This window comes from Notolepis coatsorum (assembly GCF_963971535.1).
Source record: "Notolepis coatsorum genome assembly, chromosome: 9".
Lineage (NCBI taxonomy): Eukaryota > Metazoa > Chordata > Actinopteri > Aulopiformes > Paralepididae > Notolepis > Notolepis coatsorum.
In genome coordinates, this window is record NC_140173.1 from 7,368,827 (window position 1) to 7,383,989 (window position 15,163).

General features: G+C 46.0%; 1 protein-coding gene across 3 annotated transcripts in view; it reads left to right on the forward strand.

The window, feature by feature from the left end:
• The window catches only part of adka (adenosine kinase a), a 47,180-nt gene that overhangs the window by 26,273 nt on the left and 5,744 nt on the right, over positions 1–15,163 (forward strand). For all 3 annotated transcript variants that reach the window (XM_084322214.1, XM_084322213.1, XM_084322215.1), the window contains 3 exons: positions 3,373–3,451; positions 3,561–3,733; positions 7,256–7,364. In XM_084322214.1, the coding sequence (XP_084178340.1) occupies positions 3,373–3,451; positions 3,561–3,733; positions 7,256–7,364 (361 nt within the window). The remainder of the gene's footprint in view (positions 1–3,372; positions 3,452–3,560; positions 3,734–7,255; positions 7,365–15,163) is intronic.

Consider the following 15,163-nt stretch of genomic DNA (forward strand, 5'->3'; position numbering starts at 1 on the left):
GGGCAAGGCGCTCGCCACCAACGCAGGAGATGCTGGGTTCGAGCCCAGCTCTCTGCGTTGCTACCAGCTTGGCTGGTCGTTCATACTAATACAATTGGCAGTGTTAGGGGTGGGAAAGCTGGTGGATGGGGATTGGACGTTGTGGACGGCGACTCCTACAGGTCGGTTGGTGCGCCTGTACAGCAGAATCAGGAAGCAACAGGGGCAGCGTGAGCCTCCCACGCGTTACTCCTCGCCGCTGAGAGATCGCGCTGTCTGGTGAAAAGATGGGACAGCTACCTCGTGTACTGGAGGGGACACGTGATGCAAGGCTTGGTCCACACTGCAGCCGACCAGTGGGAGGCATAGTCTAGCAACGTTCGAGACAGGGGAGGGGAGAATTGGCGAGGAGAAATTGGGATAAGAGAAAAATTGAAAAATAAGGAGAAAAAGTGGATAAAAAATAAACAATTATCTGGTCTGTATATCAAGGTACCACTTAGATTTGTCTACTCTCTTATATAAATCCTTTGTTAGTTTGTCATGCTGGAGAGATGTAGGATAAGGCTTCATTGCTGTAACCTAGGTATCTATGTTCGATTAGATTAGATTCGAATGTATTGTCATTATACAGCACAAGTACATTACAACATGTAATTTGGTTGATAAACTCCTTAATCAAAGACTCTGTTATCAGCCTCCATGAATAATCTGGTCAAATGAATCTACAACAGTGTCCTGTAGATAACAGTCTATAGGTTACACTACAGTGAAACCTATGATCAGAATAGTCATTCATTCATAGTTACATTTTCTCATTCGGGTCTAATTTCTAGATGGTGAAAATTCTTAATATATATATTTTTTTTAACTATTTCTCATTTAGCTGGGGACCCCCTGGAACCCCCTCAAGGGTCCCTGGTTGAGAACCAGTGGAACTGGAACAGAACCATTAAGCGCTGTGGCCACATGGAGACACTCTCCTCCTCTCCTCTCATTTCTCTCTTTGCAGCAACCTCTGCTTTGAGTCTCAGGACCTTAGCAGCAGTAGGGCTGGTGGTTTCTAATGTCCTGACCCCCCCACACACACACACAATCACGTTAACACACTCGGATTCAGATACGGTATATACACACACGCACAGACACACACACTTATCTGTGTTTTGGCCGATGGGGCTGCTAGATTGCGTAACAATTAGAAGCGCTTGGGGCCTCAGATGAGCATCAAAGGGACTCCTCAGCAGTAGTATTACATAAGACTGGTAAATGATTCAAACTGGATGCTGTTTGTATGGTGGATCTGAAAATCACAGTGCTGCCCCCTGCTGGCCAACACAAAAAATATATATATATTAAGAATTTTCACCATCTAGAAATTAGACCCGAATGAGAAAATGTAACTATGAATGAATGACTATTCTGATCATAGGTTTCACTGTAGTGTAACCTATAGACTGTTATCTACAGGACACTGTTGTAGATTCATTTGACCAGATTATTCATGGAGGCTGATAACAGAGTCTTTGATTAAGGAGTTTACCAACCAAATTACATGTTGTAATGTACTTGTGCTGTATAATGACAATACATTAGAATCTAATCTAACATAGATACCTAGGTTACAGCAATGAAGCCTTATCCTACATCTCTCCAGCATGACAAACTAACAAAGGATTTATATAAGAGAGTAGACAAATCTAAGTGGTACCTTGATATACAGACCAGATAATTGTTTATTTTTTATCCACTTTTTCTCCTTATTTTTCTCCCATCCCAATTTCACCTCGCCAATTCTCCCTTCAATTCTCCCCTCCCCTGTCTCGAACGTTGCTAGACTATGCCTCCCACTGGTCGGCTGCAGTGAGGACCAAGCCTTGCATCACGTGTCCCCTCCAGTACACGAGGCAGCTGTCCCATCTTTTCACCAGACAGCGCGATCTCTCAGCGGCGAGGAGTAACGCGTGGGAGGCTCACGCTGCCCCCGTTGCTTCCTGATTCTGCTGTACAGGCGCACCAACCGACCTGTAGGAGTCGCCGTCCACAACGTCTAATCCCCACCCACCAGCTTTCCCACCCCTAACACTGCCAATTGTATTAGTATGAACGACCAGCCAAGCTGGTAGCAACGCCGAGAGCTGGCCTCGAACCCAGCATATCCTGCGTTGGCGAGCGCCTTGCCCACTGCGCCACTTGGCCGCCCGACCAGACAATTATGTTATAGATATAGTTATAGATATGATATGCAAACCATGAGAAGGCTATGTGGACAGAAGGCCACGTGGATGTAAGTGTGTGTGTGAGAGGAAGATGAAGGGAGTGAGAAAGTGTGTGCGAACATGGCATGCAAACAGAGAAGCCTATGTGGATGCGTGTGTGTGATAGAAAGAGACAGAGAGGGGGGGGGGTATATGAGTGAAGGCTATGTATAATGTGTGTGCGTTACAGAGAGTGTGTGCATTACAGAGAGAGAAAGAGGTGTGTTGGTAAATGTCCCTGTCATAAGCCTATAGATTGTCAGGATAGATTGAAGAAAATATTCAAGATTGCAGTTAAGTATAGTATACACACTAACTAACCTGAATAATGTTATTGAGTCTGTACAGACAGGCGTTTTTCTGTTCTCAGCTGTGTGTAGAAGACTCATTTCCTGTTTACTGTTACTAGAGTCTCCTGCTACCCTCCTGACCAGCACTATTCTGTTACTAGAGTCTCCTGCTACCCTCCTGACCAGCACTATTCTGTTACTAGAGTCTCCTGCTACCCTCCTGACCAGCACTATTCTGTTACTAGAGTCTCCTGCTACCCTCCTGACCAGCACTATTCTGTTACTAGAGTCTCCTGTGACCCTCCTGACCAGCACTATTCTGTTACTAGAGTCTCCTGCTACCCTCCTGACCAGCACTATTCTGTTACTAGAGTCTCCTGCTACCCTCCTGACCAGCACTATTCTGTTACTAGAGTCTCCTGCTACCCTCCTGACCAGCACTATTCTGTTACTAGAGTCTCCTGTGACCCTCCTGACCAGCACTATTCTGTTACTAGAGTCTCCTGCTACCCTCCTGACCAGCACTATTCTGTTACTAGAGTCTCCTGCTACCCTCCTGACCAGCACTATTCTGTTACTAGAGTCTCCTGCTACCCTCCTCCTGACCAGCACTATTCTGTTACTAGATTCTCCTGTGACCCTCCTGACCAGCACTATTCTGTTACTAGAGTCTCCTGCTACCCTCCTGACCAGCACTATTCTGTTACTAGAGTCTCCTGTGACCCTCCTGACCAGCACTATTCTGTTACTAGATTCTCCTGTGACCCTCCTGACCAGCACTATTCTGTTACTAGATTCTCCTCCTGACCAGCACTATTCTGACTTGGCAGCTTTCTGTGTTTCAGATTTGAGGAGATTGTCCAGAAGTTCAAAGTAGAGTACCACGCCGGGGGAGCCACACAGAACTCTATTAAGATCGCTCAGGTGAGTCAACTCTCTTGACTCAAGACCACATGGATGCTCAGTGTAACTTGTTCACAGGCAGAATGCATCATGGACTTATTGATAACTATTGTTGTTCCGTCCTCTGCAGTGGATGATCCAGGAGCCCCATAAGGTGGGCACGTTCTTCGGCTGCATCGGTAACGACAACTTTGGAGAGATTCTGAAGAAGAAGGCAGAGGAGGCCCACGTTGATGCCCACTACTACGAACAAGATGAGGAGCCCACAGGGACCTGCGCCGCCTGCATCACCGGAGACAGCAGGTGACTGGGGGGGGGGGGGGGGGGTTGTGTCTGTTATCAGCACCATCACTGGAGACAAGAGGGGGGGGGGGGGGGGGGGGGGTGTTGTGTCTGTGATCAGCACCATCACTGGAGACAACAGGGGGGGGGGGGGGTGTTGTGTCTGTGATCAGCACCATCACTGGAGACAACAGGTGACGGGGGGGGGGGGGGGGGGGGCGGTGTTGTGTCTGTGATCAGCACCATCACTGGAGACAACAGGTGGCGGGGGGGGGGGGGGGGGGGCGGTGTTGTGTCTGTGACCAGCACCATCACTGGAGACAACAGGTGACGGGGGGGGGGGGGGGGGGGGGGGGGGTTGTGTCTGTGATCAGCACCATCACTGGAGACAACAGGTGACGGGGGGGGGGGGGGGGGGGCGGTGTTGTGTCTGTGATCAGCACCATCACTGGAGACAACAGGTGACTGGAGGGGGGGGGGGGGTGTTGTGTCTGTGATCAGCACCATCACTGGAGACAACAGGTGACGGGGGGGGGGGGGGGGGGGGCGGTGTTGTGTCTGTGATCAGCACCATCACTGGAGACAACAGGTGGCTGGGGGGGTGTTGTGTCTGTGATCAGCACCATCACTGGAGACAAGAGGGGGGGGGGGGGGGGGGGGCGGTGTTGTGTCTGTGATCAGCACCATCACTGGAGACAAGAGGGGGGGGGGGGGGGGGGTTGTGTCTGTGATCAGCACCATCACTGGAGCCAACAGGTGACGGGGGGGGGGGGGGGGGGGGGTTGTGTCTGTGATCAGCACCATCACCGGAGACAACAGGTGACGGGGGGGGGGGGGGGGGGCGGTGTTGTGTCTGTGATCAGCACCATCACTGGAGACAACAGGTGACGGGGGGGGGGGGGGCGGTGTTGTGTCTGTGATCAGCACCATCACTGGAGACAACAGGTGACGGGGGGGGGGGGGGCGGTGGTGTTGTGTCTGTGATCAGCACCATCACTGGAGACAACAGGTGACGGGGGGGGGGGGGGCGGTGGTGTTGTGTCTGTGATCAGCACCATCACTGGAGACAACAGGTGACGGGGGGGGGGGGCGGTGGTGTTGTGTCTGTTATCAGCACCATCACTGGAACGCACAGCGGTGGATGTGGAAATGGATTTTGGAAAGCTTTCTTTTCTTTTTTTTTGCGTCAATTTTTATCAAATTTGGACCTGTACTACATAAGAATTCAGCTCATCAAGGGGAGCTCCAGTAGCTCACCGCGTACCTCGGACGCTATTTCGGCGTCGGGGACAACCGTGCGCGTCACGGATCTGGGGTACACGAGTTCGACTCCCGGACTCGCCGTATTTTCTCAGTGTCTTTCCCCCGATCTATTCAACCTGTTTCTGTCGCTCATACTTGACCAGAAAAAGCGATAAACGCTAAAAGAACCAGCTGACTGGGCAAAGTTTAAAAAAAAAAGAATTCAGCTCATACCTCTATGCTGGAATATGGAATCTTGCAACCACTAAAGAAAATTGTTCAGACCTCTGTTACTCTATTTCATTAGCACTAACAAGTGATTTTCCTTTTTTGCATTAATAACTTCAGAATGTTAACTTTCAAACGAGACCAGGCTCATGCAGGTGCTATAAATATAAAGCTAAGCTTTGAAAAGTATGCAGTCCTCAAGTTCAAGTAATTTTTTTTTTTAAGTTAAAAAAAATGCCAACTTTTCTGCCTGCCTGTTATTGGTTGCCAGCCGGATATGACGATTTATCGCTTGGATGCCACCATGTTAATCAATGGGAGGACGAGCACATTTGCGAGCGATTAAACTATATCTTAAATTATGGCTATGTGTCTAATACACCAGTCGCTTATCAATGACTTGCTTGCAGTCAACATGTACGAAACGGATTGTTTTTTCATCAGTACATTTCCGTTGTATACCGTTTTGAATACGAGTATAGTTTCGGAGAGTTCTAGTAATTTCAGAGAAATTCCGCGAAAATTGCCATTTATTGGAATACACAAAACAATACATTTTCCGGCTGATTTATGAATCGTTTTCAAATAAACGCTAGATTATCGAGAGTATTTGTGTTCTTATGCACGATACAAAAGCGGGCTGAAAAATAATTTATTCGTGCCGCGCCTAACGCCACACACATACACACGTTGTGAAATCTGTGAAAAACAACTCTGATTAACACTTTGAGTGCCAACGACGAGATATCTCGTTATTTCATGCCATGCGTTGAGTGCCAAAAACGAGAAATCTCGTTATTTAATCGTTATTTTTTTAATTATCGATTTCCATAAATTTTTCATCAATCTAGCCTCACGTTACCAGTGGGGATCTGTCTGAGCTCAAACAGGGAAAATACCGCCCCCTATCGTCTCTCCGGATGGTACTGCACCCATTGGATTGGACTGAATGTAATGGATGGGGAAAAAAGAGTCCGGATTCCACATTTTACTTGTCAGGCATGTAACCGGAGACCATCAGAACAGCGTGGAATATGTGTTACCAGTACCCAGCGTTGGATCAATAAACGCGATCAATATTTGGAATGGCGATCAGGAATTGGAATAATCTTTTTGGAGAACATCTGATCTGAGGTAAGGAATCTATTTTACCAGTCTTGGGATAATCAGAGCTCTTTTCACCTATATCTCAGCGTGTCCCATATGTGTGTGTGTGCTGATCAGGAAATAAGATAATCGATTTTTCAGACTGGAAACAAGTCATTGACGTATTAGACACATAGCCATAATTTAAGATATAGTTAATGCGTTCGCAAATATGATCGCCCTCCATTGACTACAGCGCTGGCATTCAAGCGCCTATTTCTGGCTTCCCCTGCTGGCACTCAAAGTGTTAACCCAAAACTGGTAACATAGATTCCTTACCTCATATCAGATGTTCTGCAAAAAGATGAATCTAATTCCTGATCGCCATTCCAAATATTGATCGCGTTTATTGATCCAACGTTTTAGTCCGAAACGCATAATCGAAACGCTGCTCCGAGCCTCAGTAACAGACACTGCTTGCCAGAGATGGGGAAAACCCTGGACTGGAGTTTTTCTCTGATGCACTTTTTCACTCAATCCAATCCAATGATGTGCATTACCATCCGGGAGACGATAGGGGGCGGTATTTGCCCTTTTCGAGCTCAGAGCCATTCCCAATGATAAAGGATGAAAAATGAATGGATATCGCTAATAAAAGAAATAACGATTAAATAACGAGAAATCTCGTTATTGGCAACCAACGCATGGCGGCCAATAACGAGAAATCTCGTTGTTGGCAACCAATGTGTTAAGAGGTTAAAAGAAAAAGAAAACGGCTCCTTACGGGTGGGCAGTATTTGCATTTATGGTCGGCACCATTGCTGCCAAAGTGCCCTTTTAAGAAAGGCACCAAACCACAAACTGCTCTGACAGTGTGAGGCTGTGTGACCCTGTGCTCCGGCCTCTCTTAATCATCTCTGCTCATCTGTGAAATAAATACATGCAGAGATGTCATTTTACCTCATCTGTTTCTTGCTCTTCTTTCAGGTCTCTGGTAGCGAACCTAGCAGCTGCTAACTGTTATAAGAAAGACAAGCATCTGGACATGGAGGAGAACTGGAAGCTTGTGGAAAAAGCTAAAGTTTACTACATTGCAGTAAGTAGTTTGGTATTCTAACATTTCTTAGAAGCCTATTCCAATGATGGCTTAAGTTACCAGGCACCCTCGTACAACATTTAAAAAACAATTGATTCAGAGAACAGCCCCCTGTTAGTGTATATTGACAATGCTTGTCCCAGTCCATTAGGTGTGAAACCGTTCCTCTGAATATGGCATGCCAGCCATTCCACTTACAGAAGTTATATAAGCTGTAGTAATAGTAGTAATACAACTGTTTGAAAAGTTTGTGCAATATTGAGAGAATTGTGTTCATACCGCATTGACTGCACTAGCATTGCTAACAACTGCCCACAGGAGGCTGGTGCCAATCTCTCAGAAATCAAAACATATTAACCCTTTATCTGCCAGGGGTTATTCTGATCATATACCCCTACCTGCCACTGTTGAAAGTCTATGGAGATGTTCCCCTTCTTTGCAGGGCTATCACTTTTTAAATTTCATACTAAAATATGGTCTAAAGTATAAATATGTTTTTATCGTTTTCTGCAGCATTCTGCAGAACGTGATTTATAGCCATAAATGCATTATATTGATGATCAAATACAGTTTGATAGCGATCGGCGCCAGATAAAAAATTTCAAATGTACGTGCTTCTAGAAGTTACTACTCATCATCTGATGTTGACCGGATGGGGGGGGGGGGTCGTTTATAATTCCGTGGCCAACGTTAGATGATTCATGTAGTGTGGGTGATATGATCATCAGAGCAGTTTGTATCGAACACGGTAATAATAAACGCTGAAACTTACCCCAGTCTCCTCGGGCCGTTGGGCGATCAGCTTGGAGTAGAAAGTTTCCTATTATGGGATGTTGATCTAGATTAACCATTTCCAGGTTGTATAATACTATATACGTCCAAATAACGTTGTTTATTGAGTTAGGGCGAGCGATTGATTATCCAGTGTGTCGAGATGGAGCCCCGGGAGCTATAGCGGACGAATTTGGATGAGCACCACTTTCTGTTTCCGGTTTGCCGTTTGGGCGATCCGCCGATCGGCCACCAGATGGCGCTCTTGAACCGTTGGAGAGTTGAGAGGAGATCAACAGGAGATCTCAAGTCTCCGCGGGTGAAATATGATTGCCATCACAGATTTTTGAAATATTGATCTCAATGACGTGTTACGGCGTCATTGGCAGATTACGCATGGCGGAGAATGACGTGTTAACTCATCCTTGGCGATTAAAGGGTTAAGATACAATATTTCGGCGAGGGCAACACACTTAACCCCTAATCGCTCCCGATGAGCAGGTTGGCACCTTGCATGGTCGCCTCCGCCATCGGTGTGTGAATGATTGATTGAAAAATGTATTAGGTCGAAAAGTACCTGGCGGAAAAAAATCTAATCTACGAATTCCAATCTGGCTTCAGAACGTCCCACTCCACTGACACATGCCACCTCTATTTGAACGACCACATCAAACAAGAGGTGGACGCGGGCAAATACTGCGGCATGGTCATGCTGGACCTACAAAAGGCCTTCGACACTGTCAATCACTCCATTCTAATGGACAAGCTAAAAGCAATTGGTTTTGATAGCTTATCAGTGAGCTGGATGCAATCCTACCTGGAGGGGAGAGAACAGATGGTAGAGGTAAACGGTACTCTATCCCCCCCCCTCACAGTGAGCTGTGGTGTTCCACAAGGAAGCATACTAGGACCGCTACTCTTCCTAATTTATGCAAATGACATGTCGTCAGCCTGTGACTGCAACTTGTTCCTGTTTGCGGACGACTCAGCCCTGCTGGTCTCTGACAAGAACAAATTGCAGGTTGAAAAAACCCTCAGCACGGAACTAGGCAAAATCTGCATATGGCTCGCTGATAACAAACTATCATTACACATGGGCAAAACAGAGTCCATTCTCTTCGGTTCAAATAACAAACTCAGCAAGACCGACGGATTCTCAGTTACAGTGGGTGACAATATTGTCACAAGGAAAGACGAAATTACCTACCTGGGTTCCATCCTAGAGGCAAATCTTTCCTGTGACAAAATGGCATCCAATGTAATAAAAAAAGTCAACCAACGAACTAGATTCTTGTACCGGATCTCCTCTCTGGTAAACAAGAATACCCTGAAGACTCTGGCAGGAGCACTCATTCAAGGGTACTATGACTATGCATGCACCTCATGGTACCAAAGCACCTCAAAGGCGCTTAAAACAAAATTACAAACATCACAAAACAAACTGGTCAGACTACTACTTGACCTGAACCCCAGAACCCACCTCACCCCTGCCCACTTTGCCAACCTAGGATGGCTTAGAGTAGACGACAGAGTACAGCAACTTGCAATGGGCCTGGTCTACAAGATACACTATACGACCGGGGTGCCCATGTACATGTCAAAATACTTCCCAAAGGTCAGTGAATACCACAACCACTACACCAGAGGAAGCTCAACAAATCATGTTAAACCCAGATTCGGCTCAACAATGTGGAACGCCCTACCCAAAGCTGTAAAGGAATGTGAATCCCTGCCCACATTCAAAACCGCTCTTAAAGAGCACCTACGGGAGGCTGCAATTCGAAACTGGCCACCGTAAATGCCCAAAACCCCCACCACCTCCTAATAGACAGTCTCCTCCCCACCGCATGTATATATTCCCTCCCCGCCGTATGTATATTTCCCTCCCACCCACCCACCCCCTCCTAATGTACAGTCCCCTCCCCATCATATGTATATACTCTGTCAGGATCTAGGGGTAACAGTACTGTATATTTGAATACCGCCTATGTCACAAATGTATCAGTACTAAATACCTATATGTCCCTATGCCATAAATGTCATGTATGTTGTGTATGTCATAAATGTCTATATGAATTGAAAATGGGGGACCCTGATGGAAACAAGACAAACGTCTTTCTCAGGTCTGCATCCCCTTAACAATTGTATGTATTGAGCCGTACTGTATTGTACCCATTCTGCAATCTGTTAAATAAAGTTTTCATTCATTCATTCATTCATTCATTCAACAGATTGCAGAATGGGTACAATACAGTATGGCTCAATACAAACAACTGCTACGAGGATGCAAACCAGAAAAATACTTTCGTCTTGTTTACATCAGGGTCTTCCATTTTCAATTCATCAGGACATTTATGACATACAAGACATACATAATTTAATTTAATTTCTGCTGTATGTAAAGCACTTTGAGCTGTCTCTGTGAAAAGTGCTATATAAATAAACTTTACTTACTTACTTACTTACTTACTTACTTACTTACTTACTTACTTACTTACTTACAAATATACAGTACTGTGTAAGAAGAAAAAGAAGATCATAAGAAAAATAAGGGGAAGAAACTGTACATTGGAGGGGGGGGGGGGGATTTGAACATTTACCAGGGCCAGTTTCTAATTGCAGCCACCCGTAGGTGCTCTTTGAGAGTGGTTTTGAAGGAGGGTAGGGACTAGGGATTCACATTCCTTCACGGCTGTGGGTAGGGTGTTCCTAGGTTGTCAATTAGGGATGCACGATATTGATTTTTTGATACCGATAACTTTATGCTCCTCAAGCTGATAACCAATATCGATAACCGATATTTATTGTATTATTTTTTTTTTTATGTATATATATATATTTTTTTTTGTATTTATAAGCTCCGACGTCATCGGTACTGCTATCGGTACTCGAGAAATTATGGAGTTTTTTTTGAGGAATTTAAACGTTGCAAACTAATCTTGTTGGCCGTTTTCTATATCTCTCCTGCCTCGGTGTCTCTGCCTGCGCGAGGAGCGGGCTGTGCTCACACACACACTCACTCACACACACACAAACACACGGGTGCTGCCGAGTACAGACAGCTCTGCTCTCATCATGGCGGACAGAACGAAACGTTCAAAAGTCTGGGTCTATTTTACTAAAGTCGATGCTGACAACGCTCGTTGCCACAAGTGCAACAAGACATTTGCCAGTAATGTATAAGCGCTGGTACTTGTCAATGTGGCTGGCGGGGAGCTAATGTTATTAGCCTGAGCTCCGAGTAGAATAATGGCCGACAATCCGGAGGTAAATAAACGAACGAGAGCTTCCGATTGGTGGTAAGAAGAAGAGGTGGGTGCAAGCGGTGGGACGTAATTGGCAGATCGACTGTCTGCCTCCGAATGTAACGTGACTACGTCACAGCCAAGAAAGGGAGTGCTGGATTTGTGAAAAACTCCCTGTTCCTAAACCACACGCTGTCAGTCGTACCACAGTACTGGCAAAACGGGAGGAGGCTATAATAAAAACAAGCGCCCTTCATCCAAATCCACCCACACCGGATTTCTTTTAACCAAAAAATGTATTATATATTATCGGAGCTATCAATAACGTTATCGGGTTTATCGGGATGACGTCATAATTGCTGATATCGGCCCGATAATTATCGTGCATCCCTATTGTCAATATGGGTAGGGGTAAGGTGGGTTTTAGCGTCCCCGACCGCCAAGAACCTTGGTGTTGTCCTCGACGACCAGTTGAACTTCTCTGCTCACATCGCAGCGACGACCAGAACCTGCCGATTCCTCCTGAGCAACGTCAGAAGGATACGCCCCTTCCTGACAAAAGAAGCCACCCAACTCCTCGTCCAATCAACAGTCATCTCCCGCCTCGACTACTGCAATGCACTGCTCGCTGGCCTCCCGGCCACTGCCACTAAGCCTCTTCAACTCATTCAGAACGCAGCGGCCCGCCTGATCTCAAACCTACCGAAGTCGGCCCATGTCACCCCACTTCTTAGGGACCTGCACTGGCTCCCCATTGCTGCACGAATCCGCTTCAAGGCCCTCGACCTAGCATACCGTGCGGCAAAGGGAACCGCTCCCGCCTACCTCCGGTCAATGGTCTCTAACTACACACCCTCAAGACCCCTACGCTCTGCATCTTCTGGCCGCCTCAGACCTACTCCTATCCAAGCTCCGGGAGGGTCATCAAAGAGAAGTCGCCTATTCTCAGTCCTTGCCCCACAATGGTGGAATGAACTACCCACCCCAGTTAGGACAGCCGAATCACGTCCAATCTTTCGCTGTCGACTAAAGACGCACTTCTTCAACCATTATCTGAATTTAAAAAAAAAAAACAATAAAAAAAAAAAATCTAACCCTAACTAACCGTACTGTCATGCACTTGTCCTAATAAACTAACCTACACTGTAGCACTCAACACTTTGATGAACATTGTTGCTCAGCTGATAGAGTTGTGCCCTTCCTGATGGCTTGTCGTACAGAACTTGTAAGTCGCTTTGGATAAAAGCGTCAGCTAAATGACTAAATGTAAATGTTTTAGGAGTAAGGTCAAGCAGTAGTCTGACGAGTTTGTTTTGTGATGTTTGTAGCCTTGTTTTTAGTGCCTTTGAGGTGCTTTGGTACCATGAGGTGCAAGCATAGTCGTAGGGCCTTGAATGAGTGCTCCTGTTAATCTTTTCTTTTTATCCACTTTTTCTCCCATCTTTCTATTTTTTCTCCCATCCCAATTTTCATATCATCCAATTCAACCCTCCCCTGTCTTTGAACGCTGTTTCATGCCTCCCACAAGCCGGCTGCAATGTGGACTAAGTCATACATAGCACGAGTCCCCTCCGATACTCGAGGTAACAGCAGTCGCATCTTTCCACCTGCGCGGCTCGATCTTTCAGTGTCGGGGGTCTGGGCTTTGGAGGGGCCCCGCCCCCGTCGCTTCCTGATTCTACTGCGCAGGCGCACCAACCGACCTGTAGGAGTCGCTGTCCACAACGCCCGATCCCCACCCTTCAGTTTCCCTCCCCCTAATACGGCCAATGTGTATTGGTGTGGACGACCAGCTAAACTGAAAGCAATGTGGAGAGCGGGGAGGCAACCTGTTCGAGCCCAGTCTCCAGTATTCATGGCGAGCGACTTGCCCACTGCGCCACGTAGCCGCCCTCTCCTGTTAGAGTCTTCAAGGTATTCTTGTTTACCAGAGAGGAGATCCAGTACAGGAATCTTGTTCGTTGGTTGACTTTTTTGTTACATTGGTTGCCATTTTGTCACAGGAAAGATTTGCCTCTAGGATGGAACCCAGGTAGGTAATTTAATCTTTCCTTGTGACGATATTGTCACCCACTGTAACAGAAAAGCCATTGGCCTTGCTGAGTTTGCTATTTGATCCAAAGAGAATGGATTCTGTTTTAGCCAGGTGTAATGATAGTTTATCAGCGAGCCAGGTGCAGATTCTGCCCAGTTCAGAGCTGAGGGCTTTTTCAACCTGCAACTTGTCCCTGTCAGAGACCAGCCGGGCTGAGTCGTCTGCGACTCATGTGTGAGTGAACGTGAGGCATGAGTTGTATTGGATAAAAGCTCTATATAAATGCAGTCCATTTACCATTTAGATGTTCTTAAACGGGACCTGGCTAGTAGGATAGGCTTCTAAAAGCCCTGAACCTTTACTTGTAATCAGTAGTGCCTTGTGCCACAGCTTTACTCATTGGAAGCTGCAGTACATTAGTCTGTGCTTCCAGTGTGTTTGAGCCACTACGCTAGGGCTGGGCGATATGGCCAAAAACGTTATTGCGATAAAATTATACAATTATTTTCATATAACTCGATATCGATAATTATCGTCGATATAATTTCTGTCAAGTTTAATTAACTTCTTATGCCCGGCGCCGATGGACGGGCTATTAATAGACTTGTTTTGCTGCTGCGAATGTCTCGAGTTGATGTCGTCATCAGTCTGCGCACGTTCTTCTCAATAGGGTCCAGCTGCAGACTCGGAGCCTCGAGGTCCAGATTGGTACTTCCGACCGCCACAGGACTTCCGACCGCCACAGGACTAATGCGGAAGTATCTCGAAGTACGTCTGACGTATCTCGAATTACGTCTGACGTTTCTCTTCATAAAATAATATAAAATCAGCAGCATGGGGAGGGCCGGGGGGAGGGGAGGTACAGGTAGTAGAAGACATAGAGGTACAGGTCACATAATTATAGTACAGTGGAGAAGTAAAAATGGAATAAAAAGGCAGTGTAAACAATATACAATATTATTAACTCTAATAATAACACGCCTCGCGGGCTCATTATAATACGAGTCACATAATTATAGTACAGTGGAGAAGTAAAAATGGAATAAAAAGGCAGTGTAAACAATATACAATATTATTAACTCTAATAATAACACGCCTCGCGGGCTCATTATAATACGAGAGCCGTGGGTCTGCATTGTATAGAGCGGATCCCCCGGCCGTATTCAAGCGCTGGAGCGCTTTGCGATGGATCAAACTGTATTAATATAGTAGTAATAATAGTAGTTGGCTAGTTGCGCGCTTCTGGCCACCTCCCGCAGTGCGCGCATACACACATACTGTCTGTAGCTATACAGTACGTGCAAAATTAATTGTCAAGAGCCTCATCTCATCTGGCTCTGCAAATAGATCTAGAGTCTGAATATCATATAATAGCCTGCTGATGATCTCTCTCTCGAGTCAAATCCATTCTGAGAACGGAATGCAGTGCCCGCGACGAGGGTCTTGATTGATTGATTGATTGATTGATTGATTGATTGAAAATTGTATTAACAGATCATGCTGGACCTACAAAAGGCCTTTGACACTGTCAATCACTCCATTCTTGATTGAACATTTTATTAACAGATTGCAGAATGGGTACAGTACAGTACAGCTCAATACACACAATTGTTAAGGGGATGCAGACCAGAGAAAGACTTTCGTCTTGTTTACATCAGGGTCCCCCATTTTCAATTCATCAGGACATTTATGACATACCAGATTTGCAAATACAGTATTGTTTGTGATACAAAAAGAGTCCAGAAAAG